Source organism: Trichoplusia ni, chromosome 9 (assembly GCF_003590095.1).
Source record: "Trichoplusia ni isolate ovarian cell line Hi5 chromosome 9, tn1, whole genome shotgun sequence".
NCBI lineage: Eukaryota > Metazoa > Arthropoda > Insecta > Lepidoptera > Noctuidae > Trichoplusia > Trichoplusia ni.
In genome coordinates this window covers 6,214,584-6,239,212 of record NC_039486.1, presented here as the reverse complement: position 1 = coordinate 6,239,212, position 24,629 = coordinate 6,214,584, and the positions used below count along the sequence as shown (strand labels likewise).

Sequence of the window (24,629 nt, the reverse complement as noted above, 5' to 3'; positions counted from 1 at the left end):
ATGTATGGAGTGACAGAAATGCTATGTTCATTGGAAGGTCTGTGACCTATGATGAAAAAGGATCCGCAACAAGATAAAACTACGATTAAAATTACAAAATTGATGTATTTGCAAAATGCCTCATGTCATTAAATCCATGTGAGCAAAATACAAAACGAATAAACAAGCGAATTATAGGAAATAGAAATACGTATCAACATTAAAACGGTTTATCGACAGTCTAAAGAAATATTAAATATTTTATGATTTCATAATACTGTAGGAAAACGGAAATTGCATAACACACTATAAGACGTTTATATACAAAAGGAAAAAGATTTTAACAAATACCCATAGAGTCACGATTCTCTAAAGACAGTGGAAATAAAGAAGAAAGAGACGAAATCGTGACTGCGATTGTTACAAATACCTGAACAGTAGACATAACAGGCCTTTTGTAATATAAGTACTTAATATTTAGAAGTTATCATCTCAGCCTATCGCCGTCCACTGCTGAACGTAGGCGGGAGGCCTACGTTCAGCAGTGGACGACGACGACCAACTAACTAATAGAAGTTATAGCAACGTTTTATACATGAGTACAGCTACAACTTCAAAAACATTTAAATATAGAAATAATTGACATTGACCATTGAGAGATTCGTAAATACTCGTAACTTAAAAAACAAAGGAAGTGTTTAAGAGGAAAAAATCAAAAGCAAGACACGAAAAAATGCTTTAATTGGTGACGCTAAAACGAGAATGCCCGAAATGGATGTAAGCCTATACCGAGTTCAAAGCGTAACACAAGTGCTAATGGGTGAAGGAATATTTATGTATTCATGAGAACTTTCGGTAATTAACCAACATTCATTTTTATGCATCCTATATAAAAGCCGACTACATTAAGTACTGCAAAAAAAACTGATTTGGTCCAAAGACCATAAGAGTTTGCACAACGCTCTGACCAATTACATAATGTAAGTGGGCACATAAATTATTTGCCATGAACCAACAAGCTAGTGCTATGTAATAACCACCAATTTGTAACTGTTAAACTGAACTAGACGATAGTAAACATGAAGTAGATCCACATCTACTAATTAGTGGCTAAAAAATTAAAGGGGCTTCAAGGGACAATGAGAGCGGAGGAAGTGATAAATATAGTGAAGGAATCGTCAATGGCGGTATTCCGGGAGATGCGCTTTGAGGCACTCTTATAGAGGAAGAGATTAGAGGACTTGATGACAACCAAACTGGACGTAACGCTAAATTGCTTCCAAATGAAGAAATATTTCAATCAATTAGTCAAATAAATTTGAAGCAAGCTTATATATTCACTCAATGTGGGAGGTATTTTTACTGTTAACAATACATTTTTATTAAATAACTTCAGTTTCAATCCTACACATGAATTAAGGATGCAAATTGACAAATTTCGAGAATTCTTCCCACTCAGTGCATAGGACATACTTTCTTCCATTGAAAGAATTGCCACCTACGCCAGTGCGGTGTATTGACACGATTCATACCGGTTTCATAATGTAAGGCGGAAATTTCGGAGTTTTGATTTGTTATATCACTGCTTGCAAATGTATCCTACATGCATAATGTAAACGCAAATTATGTTAATTGAGAATTGCCTTTACGTAGCTAAAAGTTCATTGTGCTATGAAACTCATGCTTTCATGATTCGTTTGTCGAACAAAAGTACACAAAAGACGTAATTGTATCAAAGACATTCAGCTATTCATCTAGTTAGTGTGTATTATTCTACAAATTTCAACAGCTGTAGAAAGTTTCCGCGAAATAACTATCCACTGTTGGCGCTTTCACGATCATTGCTGTTTTACTCGCGAACTCAATTGCTGCGCGTTACAATTGTTGGTTTCCTTCGAAATTCACGCCACTTGAAATATGCGTTATTTTCTAATGCTTTACATTATTGATCTAAAATGACAGGTTTGATTTTTTCAAATACAACATCATTATTACTACTTACGGACTTTTAATTTTAATAATAAAAGAGGTAATTTAGTTTATAGAGAGATTTTGTACGTATAATGGGCAGCAAAACGTGTATAGTAAAAGAAGTAATGCCACCCACATCGCTCGGTTATCGTTTATAAATGGCATTGCGCATCCGTTGTAAGGCAGACACTTTAATGCATTAATGTCGATAATACTTCACCTACACGTCGATTTATTTGCAGTAACTTCAGATATGTTTGTTTAGTTAGAAACACCTATTTGCAATATTAGTGTAAACATTTTCGGAAGGTTGTTGAAGTTCAAGGATGATTATTTGTAAAGTAATTTAACCGTGTTTGTTTGGATAAATTGCCCTTGATGATGGGTTTAATGACAAGTAAAATAAACTCAAAAACTTCACATACTAAAGTCATAACAAACATGAAAAAAATGTGACGTGACATTGCTGTGGGCCGACAATGAAAAAAAAATGAGAAAAATTAACAGAACTTTTTTTAAGCTTATTTTTCTCTTTTCTTTAACCTGTCATGTACCTTTGCTCTTGCGATATCCATTGAGGCTTCCCCAGTGCCTCTTCTTAGCGTCTTCAGTTCCACCACAGATGTTTAATTCACTGGAGAATATCTTATGATGCATCAGACTCTTATGGTTGTTTTTAGTGTCCGTTTGAAAGAACGACACGAACTTATGGAGCGGACTCATTGTCAATTGTACAGTTCAACAACTATTTTATTGTCACACAAAATTAATTAAAATAGGTTTATGAAAACACACCCATGAAACCATGAGTACGACACTGCACAATAAACACTGACTTATGATACAAAACTTTCTAAAACATTAGTTAAAAGTTGATTATTATAATTTTAATTAATAAAATAGTTAGCACTAATTGTCTTAAATGAGTTGGGCACGGAAGAGCTCGGTTGTGAATGCGGCTAAGTTTTTTGTCGTCGCGGTTGTGATGCGCGTGCGACAGTGTCGCCGGCCGCTCTTTTACCTATTGCCACTGCTCGGCGGACTTTCATCAAACGGACAGGGACTTTCATTGTATACCGCTCACCCTCTAGGTGTTTGTCATGCTCTATATTACCAACACTCCTCTATTTATCAAAGTACCACTTTTGTTTTGTTTTAATTGAAATAGTTTTAGGAAATAGTCCGCGCAGTTTTCTACAAGAGCCATTAAGTTTAAGTTAACTAAGCGAATTTGTAATAAAATGTTAGTATAATTTAACAACCATTAGCTGTAATGCCGGTTCGACGGCCGTGTATTACATACTGAGGTATTTGAAACGTGATATAATGTTATTCGCATATTATGTTTGGTCTGAATTTGCAGTTTTGCAGTTATATAGATAGGACGGATAAATATTTTTATTTTATGCATAATATTAGGAATTATATTAAAACGAAATAAGTTCATACAAAAAATATTGAGACATCCAATTTTAAACATACAATAAAGGTATGTAGTCTATTGTTTGTTCGCGGACTAACCGAATGCATCATTAATTAACAGGACAAATACGATCCCATGTGGGCATACAATAGAAAATTACGGCTGTGAGAATACTATGCAACTGTTTTGTACAACCATTTCCAAACCATTACATCGTTATATAAGGCCCCCTACCACGTTATTCACTGACAATTTTATCGTTCATGCTTTTTCTTTAATTACACGTAATAAATGCACATTACTGGCCACATAAAATGACGTCACGACTTTTTAAACCCTCCTACCACGCATTAGGTTCGGGCTATTTAATTTGTTCTCTAACATTTTATTGCTTATTTTCACCAACACGTTAAGATACAGTGTTCATTTGTATTCTTAGCATGATATGATTATCGTGTTGCATAATTATAACGTTCAGTGTGAATGTTAATATTAATTATATTATCTATAAGATGAAGATGAGGTAACTGTTCAGTACCGTAAGCCTCTCTTGAATTAATATCGTTGCATTAATAAATAATATTGTTTTATCAACAACAACATAAAATCAACTTTAAAGGAAAAACTACTCTGCCAAGATTGATGAAATTTGTAAAAGACCAAACGACAGCTATTTCACGTTAAATGAAAAACAAGAAAATCAGGTCATCCAACAGGTAAGCGAAAGCACCTTCTCCTTTTTTAATTCGCTTAAAAAGTGACACCGCTCTACGCCATGTAGCACTCTATCTAGCCTTACCTATAGCGGCTTAGCTTAAGTGACAGTTGCAAAACCCTGATGACAAATCCTTTCCTTGTATTTAGCGATTTATGTTAGATTAACTGCACTGCAATTGAAACAAGATAACCTTTGTAGCGTGAGATTTTCCTGTATTAACGATGTATGAGATTACTTGTTCCCATAACACACAAAAAAACGGATGACACACGACATGTCTGTTGATGGTCTCTAGAGATTATTACGTGTCTAACTCTAATGTGAATAGGAAACTTCGACCATAACATACTTACGAGATCATCACACTTAGTTATGAGTGTGTTTGTGTCTGTGTATGTTTGTGACCAATTCACGCCCAAACGAATGGTCCGGTTTCGATAATATTTGGGATGGAGGTTGCTGAAACCTTTGATTAATACATAATCTGACCCTGTTAAAGAAGTTTCATGATTTTGCAGCTATGACCGACTTCAATTGAAAAGAAAATAAACAGGCCAAAGTGGCACGTGGCTTATCAAAATGAAATGTTATAATTACAGGGTCGAAATATCGCTTGACTGGGGGGTGTTATATTATGAAGGAAAATATTCACTCTCTACGCGGACCGAATTTTGTATATCAAAGTACCGTAGCACATCCCTAGCTTGCACTTGTGTGGCAACTGTTAAAAAACCAAAAATGTTGAGCACACGTATCACGTAAACAAAGGCATAAGCCATAAGGCATAAGGTAAGAATCTTTTACTCCCGGTAAATAGTAAATGGATAATAAAACTCCTTTTAGTACGGCTACCGTTAATTTTACAGTCCCGTTACGTTAAATGTAATTAAAATTCGTTCCGTTTTTATCGCATCTTGACTTTTTATAGACATCACTGTTTTTGTATATTTTTGTGAGTAAGTTAACTGCTCTCTTTTTTTTAGCTGCACATTTAAATGGCAGTAGCCAATGCCGATGGTCATTGTACCAAAATTTAATATGTTATGCTTACGGTGAGTTTAAAATTGATGGTTAGAAAACTTGAAAATAAATAAAATATTTAAAACAGAATAGAATACAAAAATATATCTTAATTATGAAATAATGTAAGAGACGTTATGTTGATTGATAATTTAACCCCAATTTTCTATTCTAAGCTATGTATATTATGGTTTTATCTTGCAATAGAAAGTGTTTAAATTAACTTCTCTACCTAAGTTTTGTCTACGATCTATAAGAATAATAATTATTAATGACGTAACTTTGATAGCTATAGTTTTCAAGAAGACCTACCTAATTCTAAGTGTATTTTCATAACTTTCACGAGATGACAAGGTTTTTGCTTAATAAATCAAGAATAGTCATTCATCTTAAGAAACTGGTGTAGTTTCTTGACCCATATGGGCAATTAATGATTATATTCAAGCGAAACTCAAAAGAAGAATTTTGAGATTAAACTGAAATACATATTGAAACTCTAAGTTTCTTAATTTATATTTAGTACGTAGTAAATAAACCTTATTAGCAATTTATTTTCCATAACGACTCTTACTGACTCTACTTTGCTTGGCAATGAAATTCAATGATTGCTTAGACGCCATCTATGCAAGTCACTTTGAACTAAAACTAACTCCACACAACGAGGACAATTGTTACACTACTGGCGTTACTAGCGCCACTTAATAGCTCGTTGCTACTTGTTTGCTTTATATATCTTTTTTTTAAATATATTTTCGTTGGTTCTAGATTGCTTATCTTAATACGAAAATATTTTTCTTAAGTAAGTTTCGAACCAAACAAGTGCTGCCATCTATTGTAAATTTACTCAATCTTTTTATCATATTCTTAAAGTCGTTCACTAGATGGCGGCACAATACCTTAAGTCTAACAAGTTCGGTGCAAAAATAAGAAGTTTAGTCAAGAATATCATTGTTCGGAGTAGGCTGGCGAAGTTTAATAATATGAACTGACCTTTATTTGTTGGTAAGGTGTTTGGTCTCTGCGCCGGAGCCCGATGCGCCGCGGGCTTCCTAGGCGAAGGAGGTGGGGCCAGGGACGTGCGCGCTCGCGCAGCCACTGGTGATGATGACAACTTGGGCACCACGCCATTTTTCTTAGCTGAAATCACATAAGAAATTGATAAATCATCTAAACATTAAATTACAAAATCCAACATTCAAATCACAAACTTGGTATGTGCTCGAAATCTCGTTTACTTGTATAAATGCATTCAAATCGCTCTAGAACCATTCAAATGTTGATAGCAGTGGAGACCGACACAAAAGGCCACGTGAATATACAAGCAACCATCAGCGAGCAAAATGATAAGGAAACGGCCACCTCTTTGCGATGCAATAAAGCGGTGTCAATGCAAATCAGTCATAAAAATAGCCGTCGCTAAACGCGCAAGTGTTGAAAGCAAAACGTTACTCTATCAGATGTTTATAATATTTGTATTTGATTTGCATTGTACTGATAAACAATAGAATGACAAGATGTATCGTTTATTTTTATGTGACTCTCTGTGACCGTGAGAACGCATTCCAGCTCTACTTGGATATGAGAACTAGATCTACATTGCCTCTTAATACATACTTTATCATCAGCTTTGTAATTAGAGTCAGCTGGCACGTTGACGCCGAGTATATTCTAATGTGCTAGAACTGATCGAACCAGTTACCATCTGACACAGTTTTCAAAGGACAACCTTTGCGCAGGCGCCATTGTTTATACTTCAAAGATGACTTGCGTAAGTAGAGTTACGAAATTCGTTCTGTAGCATGTTTAAAGTACGTTTGATATATTGTTTCTGCTGAGACTTGGTCTGGTCTAGTTTTAGTAGTAGTGCTACGAAAACATTGTGTGAAATAAGAATAATGATTTAACAATTTACAGCTGATTATGGAACGAATTCTCGTCGAAAGTGCCTTAAAAATACAGAAACCGCTTCCAAATATAACACATCTTCGGGATATGCCAAAATTAGACTTGACAGATGAAGGAACACGGAAAAAACTAATGGAATCTCTCCAGTTTTGAAAATAACATCACTCATTATTTTATGGGTAGTGCGCGGACATAAATACGGGGCCATTTATGTCAACAAATATATTTCTTAGAACCGCACTATGAATGAAACTGCCGAAGCCGCGTTCACCGCTTTTAGTAATCTTAGAATGGCTACGATAAATACTTATGTACTTGTTATGTTTTCTTAGAACGGAAATTGGCATTTTACAACATCTTATTTCATCGATTGGCCAGTTCATTATATCAGTATGAGATTTATGTATTTATTAATATTGTTTTAACAACAAAAACATACAACCGACTGCAAATAAAAGTATTGAGCCAAACTTAATTATGTAAGATTTTTATTGAATGAAAAGACAGCTTTGTCACGTTAGATGATAAAGAAACAGCATAATTGATTTATCCAGGAAGAAGTTCTGAAATAAAGTTCTATGAAATAAACAAAAAACAAAATGCAGAAGAATTAAGAACCTCCACTTTTTGAAGTCGGTAGAAAATAGATAGTTCACCACAAGTTACTTCAAGCTAACTTATTAAGCGGTTATTTTCACTTCCGTAATGACTAAATTTTGTCTCTACCGGCTCTACCGACAGAACTGTATAAGAAAATCATTAACTACAAATTTCACCTTCATTATCTTGAGAAAAACAATGTAATTTGCGATCGTGCTAATGTGACAATATGATCATCATTACCCCTAATTTCAATTTTCATCCAAACCTAACAACGTCGTATTTATTTCACTCGCAATAAACAATTCGGTGGTAGACAAAATCTGCTAATATTTTATTTAAACGGCTTCAAAAAAGGATCTTTCAAAGCATAAAAAAGAGTAGATGACAAAACATTGTCAAAGTTTATTAACTTTGCCTACTCAACAAGATCGAAGTAATTTAACGGTAGAGTCTGTAAAAAGTAGGCCCCTTATCCGCTCTACTGGGCCTCTCCTATCTTATTAAATAGTAAGTATTAACTACTTGCGTACAGGTATTTATGTAACTGGAAGTCAGTTGACTTCCTTCCTGCCCCTACATGTAGCTACATATCAACAACTACCGCCAACTCTACACGGTATATTATGACAGTTGTGAAAGCATGACAGCGCTACTCTCTGTAGAGCGACGTCTCTTTTCAATATTACCTTACGCGAAGTGTTAGCCACTTAGTAACCACAAATGTCATCGCCTAACAAGTAACACAAAACAGTTAAGAAGCTTTACGTCTTAATTTAATCCCACTTCGACGGCTACATGACAGTAATAAGCCGATTACTTCCCTAATTACTTACGAGATTCTTAATTCATGTTATATAAATGTAAGTTTCAATAAGTCGTGTAAGGAGTTATAGGATTTGTTGGAGTATCAAGTTCAAAATATACCAGTTTAAAAAAAACGTAGGTACGATATAGATACGTTTAGATGGCAGTTGAAGACACAAAGGTATAATCGTCAATATTTTTTTGGAAAAAAATACATGCACGTTTAAATTTGATTTGATTTTGGTGGTCCTTGCACGCTGTACATTTTCTCAATATTGCTATAACGTCTACAATGTTTCAGGTTGACTTCATTCGAGCTTAACGCCTCACTTAATACCGTCTTGCTGATTAATATTACTTCCGATATTAGATATTTCATAAAACTGGTACTTTAATGTGTGTTTTAGATCAGTAATTACAGTCGCGTATTAAGACTTTCTCGTTTTCTCTCGTTTCTCGGAATCATATCATCAATCAATTTCAATGTCAGCAACTCTTGTTTTGTCATTAGGCTGTAAGATGATACCTTTTTGGAGGAACGGTAGCTAACGACAGTCCTGTCAGCGTTTACGGCGGCCCTTTAAAGTGTTTTGGTGTTTATTCGGAGCCATTAGCGTGGTGCGTAATATGGGTGACTCACCTTGCACGGCTTGGGGCTGTGGAGGGGTGGGGGGAGGGCGCGCGGGGGTCGTCGGCGTAGGGGCGCTCTCCCTTTTCTTGCCGTTCCCTGGAAAAGATGGAAAACAATCATAAGACAACACTATCGTATAAAATCTTGCTCAAATAGATATACTATGGAAGAGGATTTCGTATAGGTATTTGAAAAAAGTTTGTCTCATCGTAAAACAAACTAAGCACATATTAAAAGTAGTATGTAATAGGTAAATATATATTCTAGAATGCAATTTGATATTCTCCAACACATTAAATCCGTTTTATATCTATAGTTAATTCAAATGACTAGCATAAAAAGCCGGACAAGACCACACTAGTCACACATTATTTTCCATACAAAAAGTCAACAACAAAAAACTACGTTGTGACAAAAAGTTCATGTGTATAACTGATAACATCATAGAATGAAGTTGAAATTACATCAAGTTGTTCCAAAAAAACTGTTTACGTTAACGTAATGTTTTATCCGAAGATCCAATCTTTTCTTTTATCTTATAAAAGATACCGTGGGAAGACGAAAGCCAAGAAAAAACGTAACGATAAGTTAAAATGCATGAAGTGAAACCTTATTATCACTTTATCTGTGTAATGCAATGTTTGTGTGACAAACACCCATTAATGATGTCAGAGCGATGATGAATGCGCTGCTATGGGAGATGGCACAAAAAGCGGAACGTTATGGATTCAAACACTTTCAATTGTCTCTACCTTTTGAATTTAGAACGAAAGTAGCTTTACTACTGGCAACTATAATTTTCAACCATTGACAACAAAACCATTTAAAAAAGTATTTACCAGTAATGTTTAGTTGGCGATTTACACTCGTGACTCTACAATATATTCTGCAAATTACATTTCTAAATTAACATCAATTTAGCTCTTCTACAGTATCTAGACACGAGGAGGTTGCAGACAGCTTTAATATTATAATCTTTCTAATATTATTGCCAAGTTTTCGAAGAAATATGGCAGTAAAAGTCAAGGGTGAATTCGCTACAATAGAGTGGGTGACTCAACTTACAACCCCATGCAGATATTACGATATTGCGTATTAGAATATACGCAGTACGAAAAAGGTTGAATACCTATACTATATCACCAAATAAAAAAGCATTGAAATGTATACTTTACAAAGAAAAAAAAAGTTATACGATTTGAATAACCAAATTGTATTCCAAATGATATTAGGTGTGTAGCGTAAAATTATTCAAATTAAATGTATTTGCTACGGTGGGTGGTAAATAGTGAAGTGCGTAGGCTTCATTCAAGTAAACGATTTGATCGGAAAACTATTTGTGTGTAGAATATTATTAAAATACTGGGAATTCTTAATGATGTTTGGAAGTTATACAAAAAAGAGTTTCAGAGAAAAAACAAAGACAGGTTGACAATAGTAAATATATAATATGATTCAAAAATTATTTTAAAAATAAAACGCGACAAGCAATCGGCATATAACAACAATAATGATCTAAAAATACAACGTAGCAGTATTTTAATCTGTGCTTGTGTAAAAAATCACATAAAATATATTTATTTACCTTCAGCTAAATACCTACCTAAGCATGTAGAGTATTGACGTAAATTTACCTACAATAAATTGTTAATAATATCAGTTCCACAGGGCAATTCCTATTGTTATTCTCATTAGCGATCTGTGAGAGTGAGAATGCCTCGATTTTCTTGCTTAAGTAATAGAATACCTATCTTAATGAAAGACAAACTGATACCGAGTTGACAAAGTGTGCGAACGACGATACCACCTACACACTGTGCGATAGAGCGATCTGATAGAGTTCTGAACACTTTCTCTTTCAATTGTACCCAGCTTTGAGACTCTACATTTCGCTTTTGCTCTTATTTGACTAATTATGGTTTAGTAACTGGCTCAGTGTGTAAGTCTTATTTTTCGAGCGTTGTTATTAACTAGTTGTGGGGAACCCTTATTAATAAATCACTATTTTAAGTACCTACAGCCTGGTTCTTCGCCATTTTGGATCTAAGGGTCCAATCAATCCTAAGAGAAGAATAATCTACTTGAATTTTTTTTTTTTGGTTTCCTTAACGTAAATTTTCTTAGTTATAATAGATGAGGGTAGGTTTCAGGTATCGATCTTTAATGTTATATTAAATCTTACAGCACTAGTCTATTTATTTATGATTGTTCATATTTTATGTGTGCAGTTTTAGCTAAATACTCTTCATAAATGAAATTAGCCTGCATTTCCTTTTAAGTGTTATTGATATGTTAACTTACAACTTTGGCAACACAGCGCAAATTAAACTTTCACTTTAATTTGAAACATCCATTTGTATGTTTATTATACTAATTATCATATTATATTAATCAAGTGTCCTTATTAAATCGTAATTACGATCGGTTTTATCACAGCAGTAAAATTTATTATCACTTTAATGTTATGCGGTATTTTCCATTACAAAAGACTCCATAATATGTGAGAATTAATACAGTGATATTAATTAAAATGAAAAAGATTTGCAACACACTACAAAATTTCATCGAACATTATAAAATCAATAAAATCTATTCTGTGTTGTATTTTAGCATGATAAACAAAGTCATATATTGGGGACATCGACCCTTGATCAAACTCTGAAGAAAACTATTTAAACTATATAACATTTATTGTGTAGACAATTTGTTAAGTGTACAACAAAATAATAAATCTATTCTAATTTATTGATATACGTTATAAGTACGCATTAGTTTCGTTTTATCATAAATACTACAAATTGCAATTTAATTCTGTAATTGTATGTCTGTACATCTGTATGAAACAAATCGCTAATGTACGAAACGATAACGTAATATCATTTTTCCTATGTCTGGCTTTTACCGAGGTAAATGAGTAAGTGAGTAATTTATTTTACTGTTAGGAACAAATACACATGGTTTTTCTAGCACTACTGTTGTGGAGTATCCGCATTGCAGAGAAAAGAGGATGAATTACTTCTGAAGACTGAATTAAAAGCAGCTCTATATTGTTTATTGCTCTTAATGTTCGTGTTCTTAATTCATAATTAGAAATGTTACAGATAGCAAGAGTCTGAAACATGATTTAAAAGTGATAGATGTTTCAGTTTCAGGCTTCACGCAAAATACATAGTAGAAAAAAGCATTATTAATAAGACATATAAGTGTGTTGCTTATTTCCAACTTGTGTCATATTATATTATTATTGCAATCAAAAAATAATGAAGTGCAGCTTAATTAAATAACGAATTAGTCATTACTTCGTATAACATAATAATATCTTATGCTTTATACGTAATTATTAATACCGTAATTTTACAGCACAATATTTTTGCTAAATTCCTCAATACAATCTGCTGATATAGCATCGGAGGAAAATACGTCAAATTATTAAAATGCAGTATAATGACAATAACAAATGAGTCCTCATTTTGATATTAAACATGAATGGGCATTAAATAATTAAGTATGAATTTAATGTCCATTTTCCTATTACTAAATACGGTGTTTTAACGGCTTCGTCAGAAAATGTGCCTTAACCAGATATATAATAGAAACAAAATTTATATAAATAGGGTTATCTTTAACGTAATTATAGAATAACGTGTTAGATATGAAGTTTGACGTAACGTGTTAGGGTTTTACTGGAACTAGTCGTTAACTACCCACACAAGTTGCGGTAAGGTTAAGGCCAAGTTATTGATAAACTCTGCATATAATTACTGTGTTATTGATTTCAGTACGTTGAGTGCTTAGCGTATTTTACGAATTAATGAGCATGAAAGAAGTTCCTATAGTAAATAGAAAAAGACAACGGAATGGATAGAATCATATTAGATTTATTAGAATCGTAAGCCATAAAGAAGGACTGAAAAACTGCCAAGTGCGAGGGTCCCGTCCCTCCTGCATCTGTAGGAGTATTAGCAAAAAGTAAACCATTAATTATAAATCATTTCAGATAAGAATATTTGAATTTCAATTTGATACCTCTATGCGAAAATAAAGTATCAAGAGAAAAAGAGTCTTGACAGAAAGAGACGGGCGGATGAACAATTCAGAGATTATATATATATAGCGGTTCCGTTTTTTGTAGAAAGGGAAATTTTGAATAGCTTGACTTGTATACAACGGCAAAGAACAGTAATGCTGACAAACATATTTGTGAATTCTACGTAAAACGGTACATGGAATGTCGGCGATTTGTCAAACGCTGTTACTTTAATGTCAAAAAAAAACTTGGTTGTAAAAAAAAATATTTTTTTTTTCACTACAATATATGCAGGTTATCAAACGTAAATACTGCACTAATCATGCCAGTATTTTAATTATTTGATAAAAAAAGTTCTTAATTTAAAAATAAATCTCACATACAAGTATTGCAAGAGGTTTAACACTTGTGTACCTACTTATTGTTTGAATAAGAAAGCAATATGAAAATAAAAATAAATTATCAATGGCACGTGATGTGGCACATAAGGTTTCCACCTGTGTTCACACGTGGCTACACGTCTTGATTTACCGTGAATACAATTTTACATAGCTATAATATACTACAGATTATAGAAACATTGCCAGTTGCAACTATGTTTATCCGCGACATAGTATGTTATTCGAAGTAAATGCACTTTTCTTTGATTTCTGCTTTCATTTTTATTACTTAAGTACTAAGCTGGCCAGTTGCAGCTGCGACCATAAACGCTACTTTATTACATTTGAATTCAGAATGTCAACATAAATGGAACATTAAAAAACAAATCGGTATTAGAGCCAGAGTTATTTATTAAAAGCTAAAATTAAATGTAAGAGTTAAGAAACATTGGAATTTTAAATTTAAATACGCATTGCATACAGTTGCGATGTGTTACCTTATCTTTTCATCAGAAACAAAAAGCGATCACGTAATCTATTGTTGCGCGATAGCTTTTTATTTTTGTGATTATGAGTCGCTTAGTTCATTAATTACATTACCAAAGAGTATTTATTCGTGTGCCTTAGGCACATGCAATTAAACTGGTCTGTGCAAACAACGTTTTATTGATCCGTTATCCAAGATTGCAATTCTGTTTCTCATTACATATTTACCTACATACCGATGTAGACAGATTTTACGATTTGCATTATATAAAGCTTTTCTGTTTACAAGACGTTTATATCACAGTAAATGATTTATAATTGTTCTTGCAGCTGCTAAAGTAGTAATGTCGGCAAAATATGCGCAAACCACAGATAAGCTGCTAAATGTCGAATTGTCAACTCAAATCGGATTTCAATTTGAATAATTCTGATTAATTCATGTTTTATGAATATGCTCTAAGAGGCTGTGAATAAACTTGAAATTAGTAAATTCTAAACACAACTTCTATTAATTAATAAACAATTATATTCTATGCTATGAATATCGGAATAAATTCCATCGAATCAAGCACACGTTAGGCTCATTATAAAGTACTGTAACCTACCCATGACACGACCTAGGCATACGTGGCTTCACCTCGTACATCATAGAAGCCACATGAAGAAATGAGGTCAAAGACCTTGAAAGCCATTGTCCTCACCTCACCTACATCATGACAATTTTCTCCTACGTTTTTCTCCATAAATATCTGATTACTAGTTATTACTGGATTTGTAAATAGAATGAGAGTTCAAATTTATTGGAGATAGACGAAGGAGTTTTACGTCAAGTTGTTGAACTCCTTGTTATTATTTGTAAAGTTCACGCGTACTATAACCCAAGGTCGAAGGTGTTTCACCCTAGATCACGCTGTTACACAGTTATCCACACACAGAAGTTACACAGAAGCCATAAATCAAGCTTGGAACCTTCATCTACCTATTTGTAAGTTACAATCCGATTCTCGTGATTTAAGTCAGTCTGATTTTTTTACAAGTTATAAACTAACTTCTAACTAAGTTAGTTTATAACTTGTAAAAAAATCAGACTGACTGACCACCAAATTCTGAAAATTCGAATGACGTAAAAAGCGCTAATTATGAGTCATATCATTTTCACAAGTGTATGATTACTAGTGTTTAGAAGGTAGTTAACTTAAATGATTTTATACAACCTCTCGAGTCATCCCAACTTCTACCTCTTATAATTAAATAATAAACTCCTGTTATAAAAGTCATAGAACTACTGCTGATCTGTTATTTTCACATTATTCAACTTAAACTTAGCGATTTCATTTCCCATTTTGCAAGTATCCAAAGCAAATTCACAGTTACTCCGAGAGAAACTCAAATTCAATATTAATGGAACTTAGAAGTACTATTGTTAAATTCTCGTTCCACGTGCGAATGGAATGAGTTTGAAATTCGAACGTGTTACTCACCTCTGGTACCAAAAGATCCGAATCGTTCTCGGTTTACCGCTATCTTATATTTTTTGTCACTCGGCACTGGCAACTTGGACGGATATTTTTCTGAGTTACTTCTGTATAACTTCTCTTTGGAACCGTGTGCCCCCATCTTCAAATTCTTCATCAATATTCAAAACATTTTAATAGATGATATATTCCATTTTATTATTGTTAAGCACTTTTAGGAACTTCAGAACTGTATCACTTTAAAGTCACATCATAATTGTTTGATTTTATATTCTAAAATATATTTTCGTCATCTATATTTGTTTGTATTTCTATAATGTGAGACCGTATTAGTAAACAAGTATTTAACAACCGTTGGCGTATGAATGAATGCGTTATTATTCATGTTTAATCATGTGTCACTTGTTTTATATTTATTCAGTTACTTGACATTTTCTATTAATAACTTAAAAGGAAATTCAGATTTATCGTAAGTAGTTCAAAATAATAAAATTTATAAAAGCGCACACGTGTTTGGCTTACAGTGGTCAACAAAGCCCATTCGCTGATATAATTATTGCAACGCTTTAATCTATTTCTGTAGGCGACTCACTACAACGCACCAGTATAACCGGACCCCTCACGCTTTCAGGGATTCTTTTATGGACAACAAATGCGACTTTAATAAGTGAAATCTGGGAGCTCTTTATAATATGGTAATTTGATCTGTTTAAAATGGATTTTCTCTAAAGAGCTGCTATTTGTCATTCAGCGTTGCAAGACGAGTTTTCCTTGCTCGCAGTATTTAGCAAGCGTCGACTTGAAAAGAAATGTGCGATATTCATTGCGCAGGAGGATTAATGTTCCACTCTGTCAATAGCTGCATAAATTAGTTTTCAAGTGGCAAAATAAACGTTGATTTCATGTAAAAATAATTGCTAAATTAACCGAAGGAACCGAAGCGTAAGTAATTGCACCTCAAGTGAAAATGTAACCAATCAGCGTCTTTAATTTCCTACCGGAGATGATCGCGATCTCTGTAGAGCAATATGTCTTCGACGCTAGACGAGAGAAAGAAAATAAAATAAAGAAAACGTATAGAATCTAAAAGAAGCAAATATAAACAGTAATATATAATGAAATAGAAACTGTGATTGTAATATATGAATCACTCAACAGCCCCTTAAACTCCGAGATTCTTTTTTTAAACTCGGATATTTTTAAATTAGCTCCCGACTAATTGATCCACATTTAGGCGCTCATACACATTCATCAAATTAACGAAACGTCGCAGTGATTTAAAACTATTACGTGCTTTAGTTTAACTGAAAATCAAATAAAAAGTTTAAAAATTAATGCTTAGCACACATTAATATATTTTATGAATTTAATGGTCTTAACAAAGGGAAATAAATAAAGGTGACATTTCTTCATGCAAGTTAAGCAATAATAGTCCGTATTAGTCACACTAAAACATATGCAAGTGTTACCAGTTCTCTCAGATTTGTTGCTATTTTAGTAAGAGATGCTTTCAGGGTTAAATAACTTAAAGGAGCTTGTGTCCTATAGTGCGACTGAAGGAGATATTTTAAACGCGTCCAATGTTGCGAGGTATATTTAGTTTATGAAGATAAACGAGTTTTAATGTTCGGATTGTGTTACATTGTTGCAACACTGATACGGAAAAGAATGGATTAAGTTTTACTCGTTTTATACAAAGGTATTTTATGGACTGTTCTAATATACTGTTAGTTAACATACAACCAAATTTAAATAAAAACAATCTCGTTGATTTTTATGGGATGAAATGACAGATATTTCAATTTAAATGAAAAAAATAATCAACCAAATCGAAAGTCTTCTTCTTTTCTAAGTTGTTTGAAAATTCTCATTTTGAAGTCCGTTAAAAGAATGTCAGCGTGTGGTGACTATATTTCTTTTTTCCATAAAATCAAATATAATGTACTATTTACATAATTAATTACGTATCTTGAATTACGAACTTTGTTTTTATAACACCCTTGAGAGAAATAACGCATTGTTTGCATTTTTTTCTGTACAATAATTACCTCATCGTGGCAGTTAAATTTTTATCTCGTATGGTCTTATTGGGACCAACAGCGCGTGAATGATTGAAGTTCTCGCTTCGGATCTCGTAGGTGAACACGCGGGCGTTAACTACGCCTCACCTACGTTTTGTAATTTTTTGTAATAACTATGACTTTTATGTTTGATATTGCGCTTCACTGCGAGCAGCGAGCCACTTTTATTAGAAATCTGGCGATGTTTCTTAATAAAACTGCATTCAAACTGTTAATAGCATTATAAATACAAATCTCGCGAGTATATAAGCTGATATCGGTGGATTATTTTGTGGAAATACTGCTTACAGGCGTATATTTTCTTATATCCGTAATAAAACGTTACGCTCTATCTACCAAATTTCTACTAGACAATTCTTTAAGAAATGATATAAGAATTATACTTAATAAAACAACACTCATCAACGACACATCTGCGATTCTAAACTCGGAACAAAAAAACAAGAATGCGTTTGATATAACATTCTTCCGTGGTTGTTGACATAAGTAATCACAATCAAATACACATCGAGAAAATATAACTGGCACCATACTGACACTTCAGAACGTCAACACAAGTTTTAATTTAAGCCAATGTGAAACAAAAGAAGTCCGCACAAATGGAACAATAACGCTCTTAGCAGCTGATGAATGTGGAACGGTAACTACGCCGGAATACCGAAGAAACTGGCGATTGCTTTTCACCCCACTCTATGTTTAAGTAACATGTTGCTAAAAAATAATATAATTTTCATAATTCGTGATATTTGTAATACTACCTATTTGAGTTAAGACTACGTAACGTCCCTTGCACGAGGTCGTATTTAATTTATTCTTGTAACGTTAGCAGCCATTGTTTTAAGTTTTAATAATCTTAATTAATTGAATCTTAGTAGAGACTGACGCAAAAAAATACCAATTTTAAATAAAAAAGTTAACGCAAATTTAATTGTAAATCAATCAAATAACTGAGCACCTTTTCAAGCTTATAAAAATAAATCGCAAATCCGAAACAAAAGCGTTTTCTTTAGATATCTCAACATTGCTAATTCTGTATGCTTTCAAATTCGTTGCTTACCGATTTGCGAATAGGTATTGCGTCATTAATGCATCTAAATTAGGTGTTATCGTAAAATTTAACATGCTACGCTTCATTGCCCTACCCTACTTGCATATGCGAGGGTGCACGAATGTTTTCATTTAACTGTCTGGTTTTGGTAAAATCAATACTTTCGCAATGTGAATGCATACTAGGTAGGTATATGTAGGCTATGTAGGTAAGTTTAACTAGCGACGTGTATACGCCAGGGGCTTTACTAATTACCTGCATGTCACTCAGACATCCAATATGTTTGTCGTTTATTGTTATGGATGGCTTTTATTGGAAGTAGGTTTTATGTCAAATTAAAGAGTCACTTTAAGCTAACAATATAACTAAGAATTTGATTTAGAAACATTTTAAAGGTAAGTTTAATTCTCATGACTAAATAAAGAATTTACTACTGCTTTTTGAGATATTTATTGTTATCGAACACACTATCAGTATATAATATACTAGCTGTTGCCCGCGACTTCGTCCACGTGGTTAGAATTTTCCCCATTTTCCATTGTATCTTCGCTCCTATTAGTCGCAGCGTGATGTTATATAGCCTATAGCCTTCCTCGATAAATGGTCTATTCAACACAAAAAGAATTTTTCAAATCGAACCAGTGGATCCCGAGATTAGCGCGTTCAAACAAACAAACAAACAAACAAACTCTTCAGCTTTATATATTAGTATAGAGTATAGATGTATGTATCTACCAATGTACATATATTGTTACGAACTCTACTAAAACAGAAATAACTTAAACATTGTGAAATGACATAAAACCTTTGAGGTTCTATAGAAAACGTTTACTACATCGACAAAAATAGCCGTCAGATGATGCCATTAAAACAAACACATCAATGATTATTACCTAGGTGCAGTGGTAAGACTGTCCGGTAACAACAGCAAATGAAGAATTATGAACCCTATTTACTAGGTATTAAGAACTATATAACATGAAGAATAAAATAATATGACTACGTGTAAACAATATTCGGAGGACTGTGAACCTTATGGTCCAGGTTTTAAGAATTTTTAATACACAGTTTACAAGGACTTTTCATGTGAACATAATTGAGAACGGCTGAAAATATATTGGATTTGAAAAACTCTCTGCTTTTTATTGCGTCTCTATTCATTTAAAATTTTAAAATCACATGTTTCCATATTTACTGCATAAGCTTCGGAATTTGACATTAAAGTATTCAATCCGTTACTTTTCCAAATAGTTTGACACATAAACCTTCATTTCCTCATGGGTTTTATTTTTCGGGCTTAATTTTAATGCTTCTGCTCTCTCAAAAACGAAGTAAAGTATTTCCATTTCATACAAAAATAAATTGGACAAATAACGTTAATATGAATATCTAACGTAAATTTTATCAATTACGGATAGATTTGTGCGATTATTTTCATTTTGTTCATTTCAGCAATGAGTTCTAATATCTAGTCATCATGAATAATTGCCTCAGTCATTTCTAAGATTATGACAAGCGTGCAAAGGTGCCTTAACAGTTAGTATTTTCTACATCGTAAGCAAGTTCTGGCATTTCAAATCGTGACATTTGGTTAGCTGACCTATCACCACGCGGCCGGTTGAACCACCTTTAAAAACACATTTCAGTTGTTCGAACTCTTCGAAACAAACAACGAACAATTAAAATACCTACCTTGTAACTATGCCGTTATAATACGAATCTATAAAACTAACAAATTCAAATAACAAGACGGGTTCTGATAACTGGTTTTGATTGTCGAACACAAAAACAGTTTAAATCGACGAAAAACCAGCTACGTTCCAAACTCGATAAGCTACTTTACAAAAGTATTCTTAAAACGCGTGTAATTTCGTAATAACACATAATTTAAACTACCACAAAGTTTATGCTCCAAATAATTCTAAAAATAGGGTTGGTCCACAATTCGGTCACTGATACAAGCATTACAAACTCACCCATAAAATGACTATGGAAGACTGATTTCAAAACGGATGCTGTCTTTACTGGACCGCAAGACATAATACATGCTTCAACCTGAACAAGTCGAGATGTTCAGGTATTTGCTCAAAGAGCACTGTTGTTATGCTGTCTTCAGGCCGGCTGGTTAATAGGACAGAAAACCCGGTCATGCGAGACTTTGAATGGATCTTATACGTAAGAATAGATTGACATATCGAAATATCTGGAACACCATGACATAGCAACCACAGAGCCCATATAATCGTATATAAAACGAATCGGCAATCAATTGTTTTCATAAGACATCAATAATTCCGTTCATAATATAAAGCATTTTTAATTTAACGATAGCACACCCCTAGCTCTGCTAATACTTTAAAACATTATCGGTATTTATTATATAGCATATTACAAACTATAGAGGTAACCAACAAATTTGGGTCAACGTCCGAGTCATGGAGAAACATACTGGCGTTAGCTAGCGTGGTGTAGATCAGATAAAATCATACATTTCAAAGCTACAACTTTACCGCTGAAACATTTCATACGAACAATAAAAAATATTGTTTACGTGGAATAATAGCTATCCATGGCTCCATTACTTCAAAGAACTAATTGCAACGTGTAAACTACACACGTAATTACAAGCGACATGATATACGGACAACTAATGTCAGACCTACTTCCAAGTCAATTAACAATCATTATGACTGAAAAGCAACAAGGACGAATGTACCTCGGCTAAGACTTTCAGACGTCCTTAAATCCGATTCGTAATGCAATGTAATAATTCACTGAACAAATTAATAGAGTATCGTGCGTTTTCGTAATAAATAAACACGTCATATCATAATAGCTTTAGAAAATGGGGTCATTCCAGCCTACTGCAACAGTTTTGGCGGAATTTCGTAACAGCAAACATCGCGAGACCAGTCCTGGCTCCCGGCCAATTTGCAACCGACTTGTAAGGAACAGAGCTGTGGATGGCTCTACAATATACACCTTTTGGTAACAATTTGAAACGAAGATATATTCTTGTACTACACACAAGAACTCGTACGATGTACGAGTACAGAATCAGTTTTCATTATTCGTTTACTTTTTTACACACATATTTTGTCCTTTTGAAACTTAATTCTATTGCAGTTGTATGCTGCCTCGGTTCTTATACAAATAGCTCAACTAACGTCTAAAATAAATGAGACGAATCAGTTTCACGATCACACCTTTGTTAAATCATCACATCGTCATCTGTATTTATTGATAGTGATGTAACATTATTCGCGATTCTATCAATATTTATCTGATCCTAAGCTTATACAAGCATACTAGTCATGCTATCAACTAGCCTCATTCCAGTACCGTACAGTTATGCAATTATCTGCAAGTTCAAGAACTGTTTATATTTATCTTACAGACCATTAATCAAAAATATCTGGGATCGTATATTTCTCTGAGAGTCAACTGTCATGATACTCACTTCACTGGTGGCCTAAAACCTCCTCTTAAAGCAAAACTTGAAGTTGTAGAATAGAGATACCGCTCTATGCAGTATAAATCTGTCTCGCTTACACAATTGCAACATGTTTACCTGAAAAGGTGGTGAGCTCTCAGTTCCTTATCGCAAGCTTAATGTTAACGTATTGAGTTATCATTACCATTATATATCATTGATTCTAATACTCTTCTTACAAAAAAAAGTGTATATTTTTGTTGCAGAGATAATTAATCAAAAATCTTCATACATGAGCTTCGTAGAGGTAACCAGCTGACCTCTTGTCACTAATGCCTAATATTCAATTTGTTGTTATGAATTTAGTCACAATTCATGTGCTATATTTAGATATAGACGTTCCTTTGTAAGGTTATAATATGAACATATGAATATGAGCTACAGTCATGCCATATTATACTTTATTATAAAAACAATTGTAATATATTACTTTAAACACGTTAAATACTTTAGAAAACGTAACAATATCGTTTCGTAATACAAAAGTTAGATTTTCTTAAGTAGAGTTTCTAATGGGTTCACAATAGCACAAGGCCCGTAGTAAAATAAAAATTAGTGCCTGACTTCACGCAAATCTAATCTAAAATTATCTTTAACTAACGAACACGTTTACAGGCTATTTCGATTCAACGCTTCGCCAATTAAACGTTTGCATTCTAATCTCTAAACTTGAATGTCTCTGTTTTAAGTTCAAGGCAAATAATGCTGAAGAGAGTTCTCTTTACTTTGAGTAAAATTAAAATAACTTTTTGGTTTTTATTTTAAGTATTAGTATTCGTTATATAATAATCATATAACCAAAGTTTAAAACTCTGTTTCTGAACTCCTGAAATTATTCAAGAGATCTCTACATTAAGGAAAATGAGTAAAAAAACAGAACTAACTACGTGAAATTTTGGACGGCAAAAAATATGAGATTCATAAAATAATTTCGATTAAAAAGATTAGTTATAACTTCAGAGATATCACAATTATTCTTCAACTTTCAAACGACAGCTATATTTTTTGTGCAAAAGTAACATTCGAGTTCTGCGATGACTCTTCTTTTTGCAGAATTCATACTTTTTGTAACGTCCAATGACATTGGCAACGTGATAATAACTAGAATCAATGTTTTGCGTGTTTATTTAGCGATTGAAGAGCTGGTGAATGTCGATGCCCTTCATTCGACTCCTAATCATAGAGTCGATAGAGTCGAGGCATATTGCCACACATTTAACACATATGTCACATTAATCAAGATATTATAAGCTGAGTTTAGACCGGTCTATACTGGGAGCTAAAAGGAATATATAATAGCAGGAATATTGGTATTATGGAAACGAAAGGGCTAACAAAACTATACGTCGTAGCGTCATGTTTCAAAAACGGCCACAATTCTACTTATTTATATTTGTAGACGTACAGTTATTTTTCCTTCTTTTACCCCCTATAAAACACTCGAAAAATTTTCACCTTTAATAAAAAAAAACTAAATTGAAGTCAATAAAAAAAAATCACTCCGTTTTTTTGCTCTAGGGGTTAAAAAGCTACACCAGTCTCAAAGAAAAAAAATATAATTCAGACTCATCATAACTATTGTTTGCAAAGACACTTCAAGTAAATGATATCAATTTTACCTTAACCGATACTATTTCACACACGTTTCAGATTATACTTACATAAGTCACTTCTCATTCGTGACGTGCTAGATATTTTTATCGCTTACCTATACTCGTGACTTGACACTTGAGATATACAACCTCCTTTAATAATTATGCAAAGTGTCAATACACCTAGGGGCATATACGCAAGCATATGTCAAGAGTTGTTATGAACCGCAAGAGATCAGAAAGTCAGAGAGGTCAACTTCGTTAGTACGATTTACATGCGCAGGTCTTTGAATAGATGGTCATATTTAAATAGCAAATTGCTCGCACCCAGCATGGGTATCCCCAATGAGATTAAATCACTGCGTGAGGACATATGCACAGATTAACATCCGGTACGTGATTGACTATGGCGGCTAAAATGTTGCTGCGAGCTGCCGACGCACAAAATGTACGATAGAACGACCTTTCTGTTAAATAACTTTGTACTATATTAATTATTATGAAGGTGGACAATCAAACCCACTTTAAAAATAGTTTATTTTTTAACAACCGTTGCCAAATGTAGAGTCGTTCAATGGAAGGTATTCTTGCCCGTTAGGATTGATACATTACGAACGATAATTTACTAAGTGATGGTCAATTTAACGCTCTTTTATTTAAATTAAATTAAAAGCTATTTTAGGCACCTACTTTAAATATGATCGTTTTGGCTGGAATGTCCCCACGTCCCGTCACACGTCTCGGAGCGATCGTACGAAAGCAAAATAATTATTAATGTCACGTAACTTCAAATTATGAAGTCGCAACGCGTTCCCATTAGTTACGCAGCTCGTTGCGACCCTGCGTACACGCAGACAACATAACCAGTTTGTCAAACAATATCCGTAGTTTTATTACCCCCAGAAACGGAACGAACACTACATAAAAATGTTGACATTTTACTATTTGTACAGGAACCTATTGGTATGCAATGAAACCGGTTTTCTAATTACT

The 24,629-nt window shown here is 33.5% G+C and overlaps 1 protein-coding gene across 1 annotated transcript in view; it reads right to left on the bottom strand.

Annotated features, from left to right (window-relative positions):
• LOC113497690 overlaps positions 1-24,629 on the bottom strand; it is a 79,711-nt gene that overhangs the window by 28,846 nt on the left and 26,236 nt on the right. Inside the window, exons 4-5 of the mRNA XM_026877370.1 lie at positions 9,064-9,150; positions 6,102-6,248 (exon numbers count right to left, since the gene is read on the bottom strand). Of these exons, the coding sequence (XP_026733171.1) occupies positions 6,102-6,248; positions 9,064-9,150 (234 nt within the window). The remainder of the gene's footprint in view (positions 1-6,101; positions 6,249-9,063; positions 9,151-24,629) is intronic.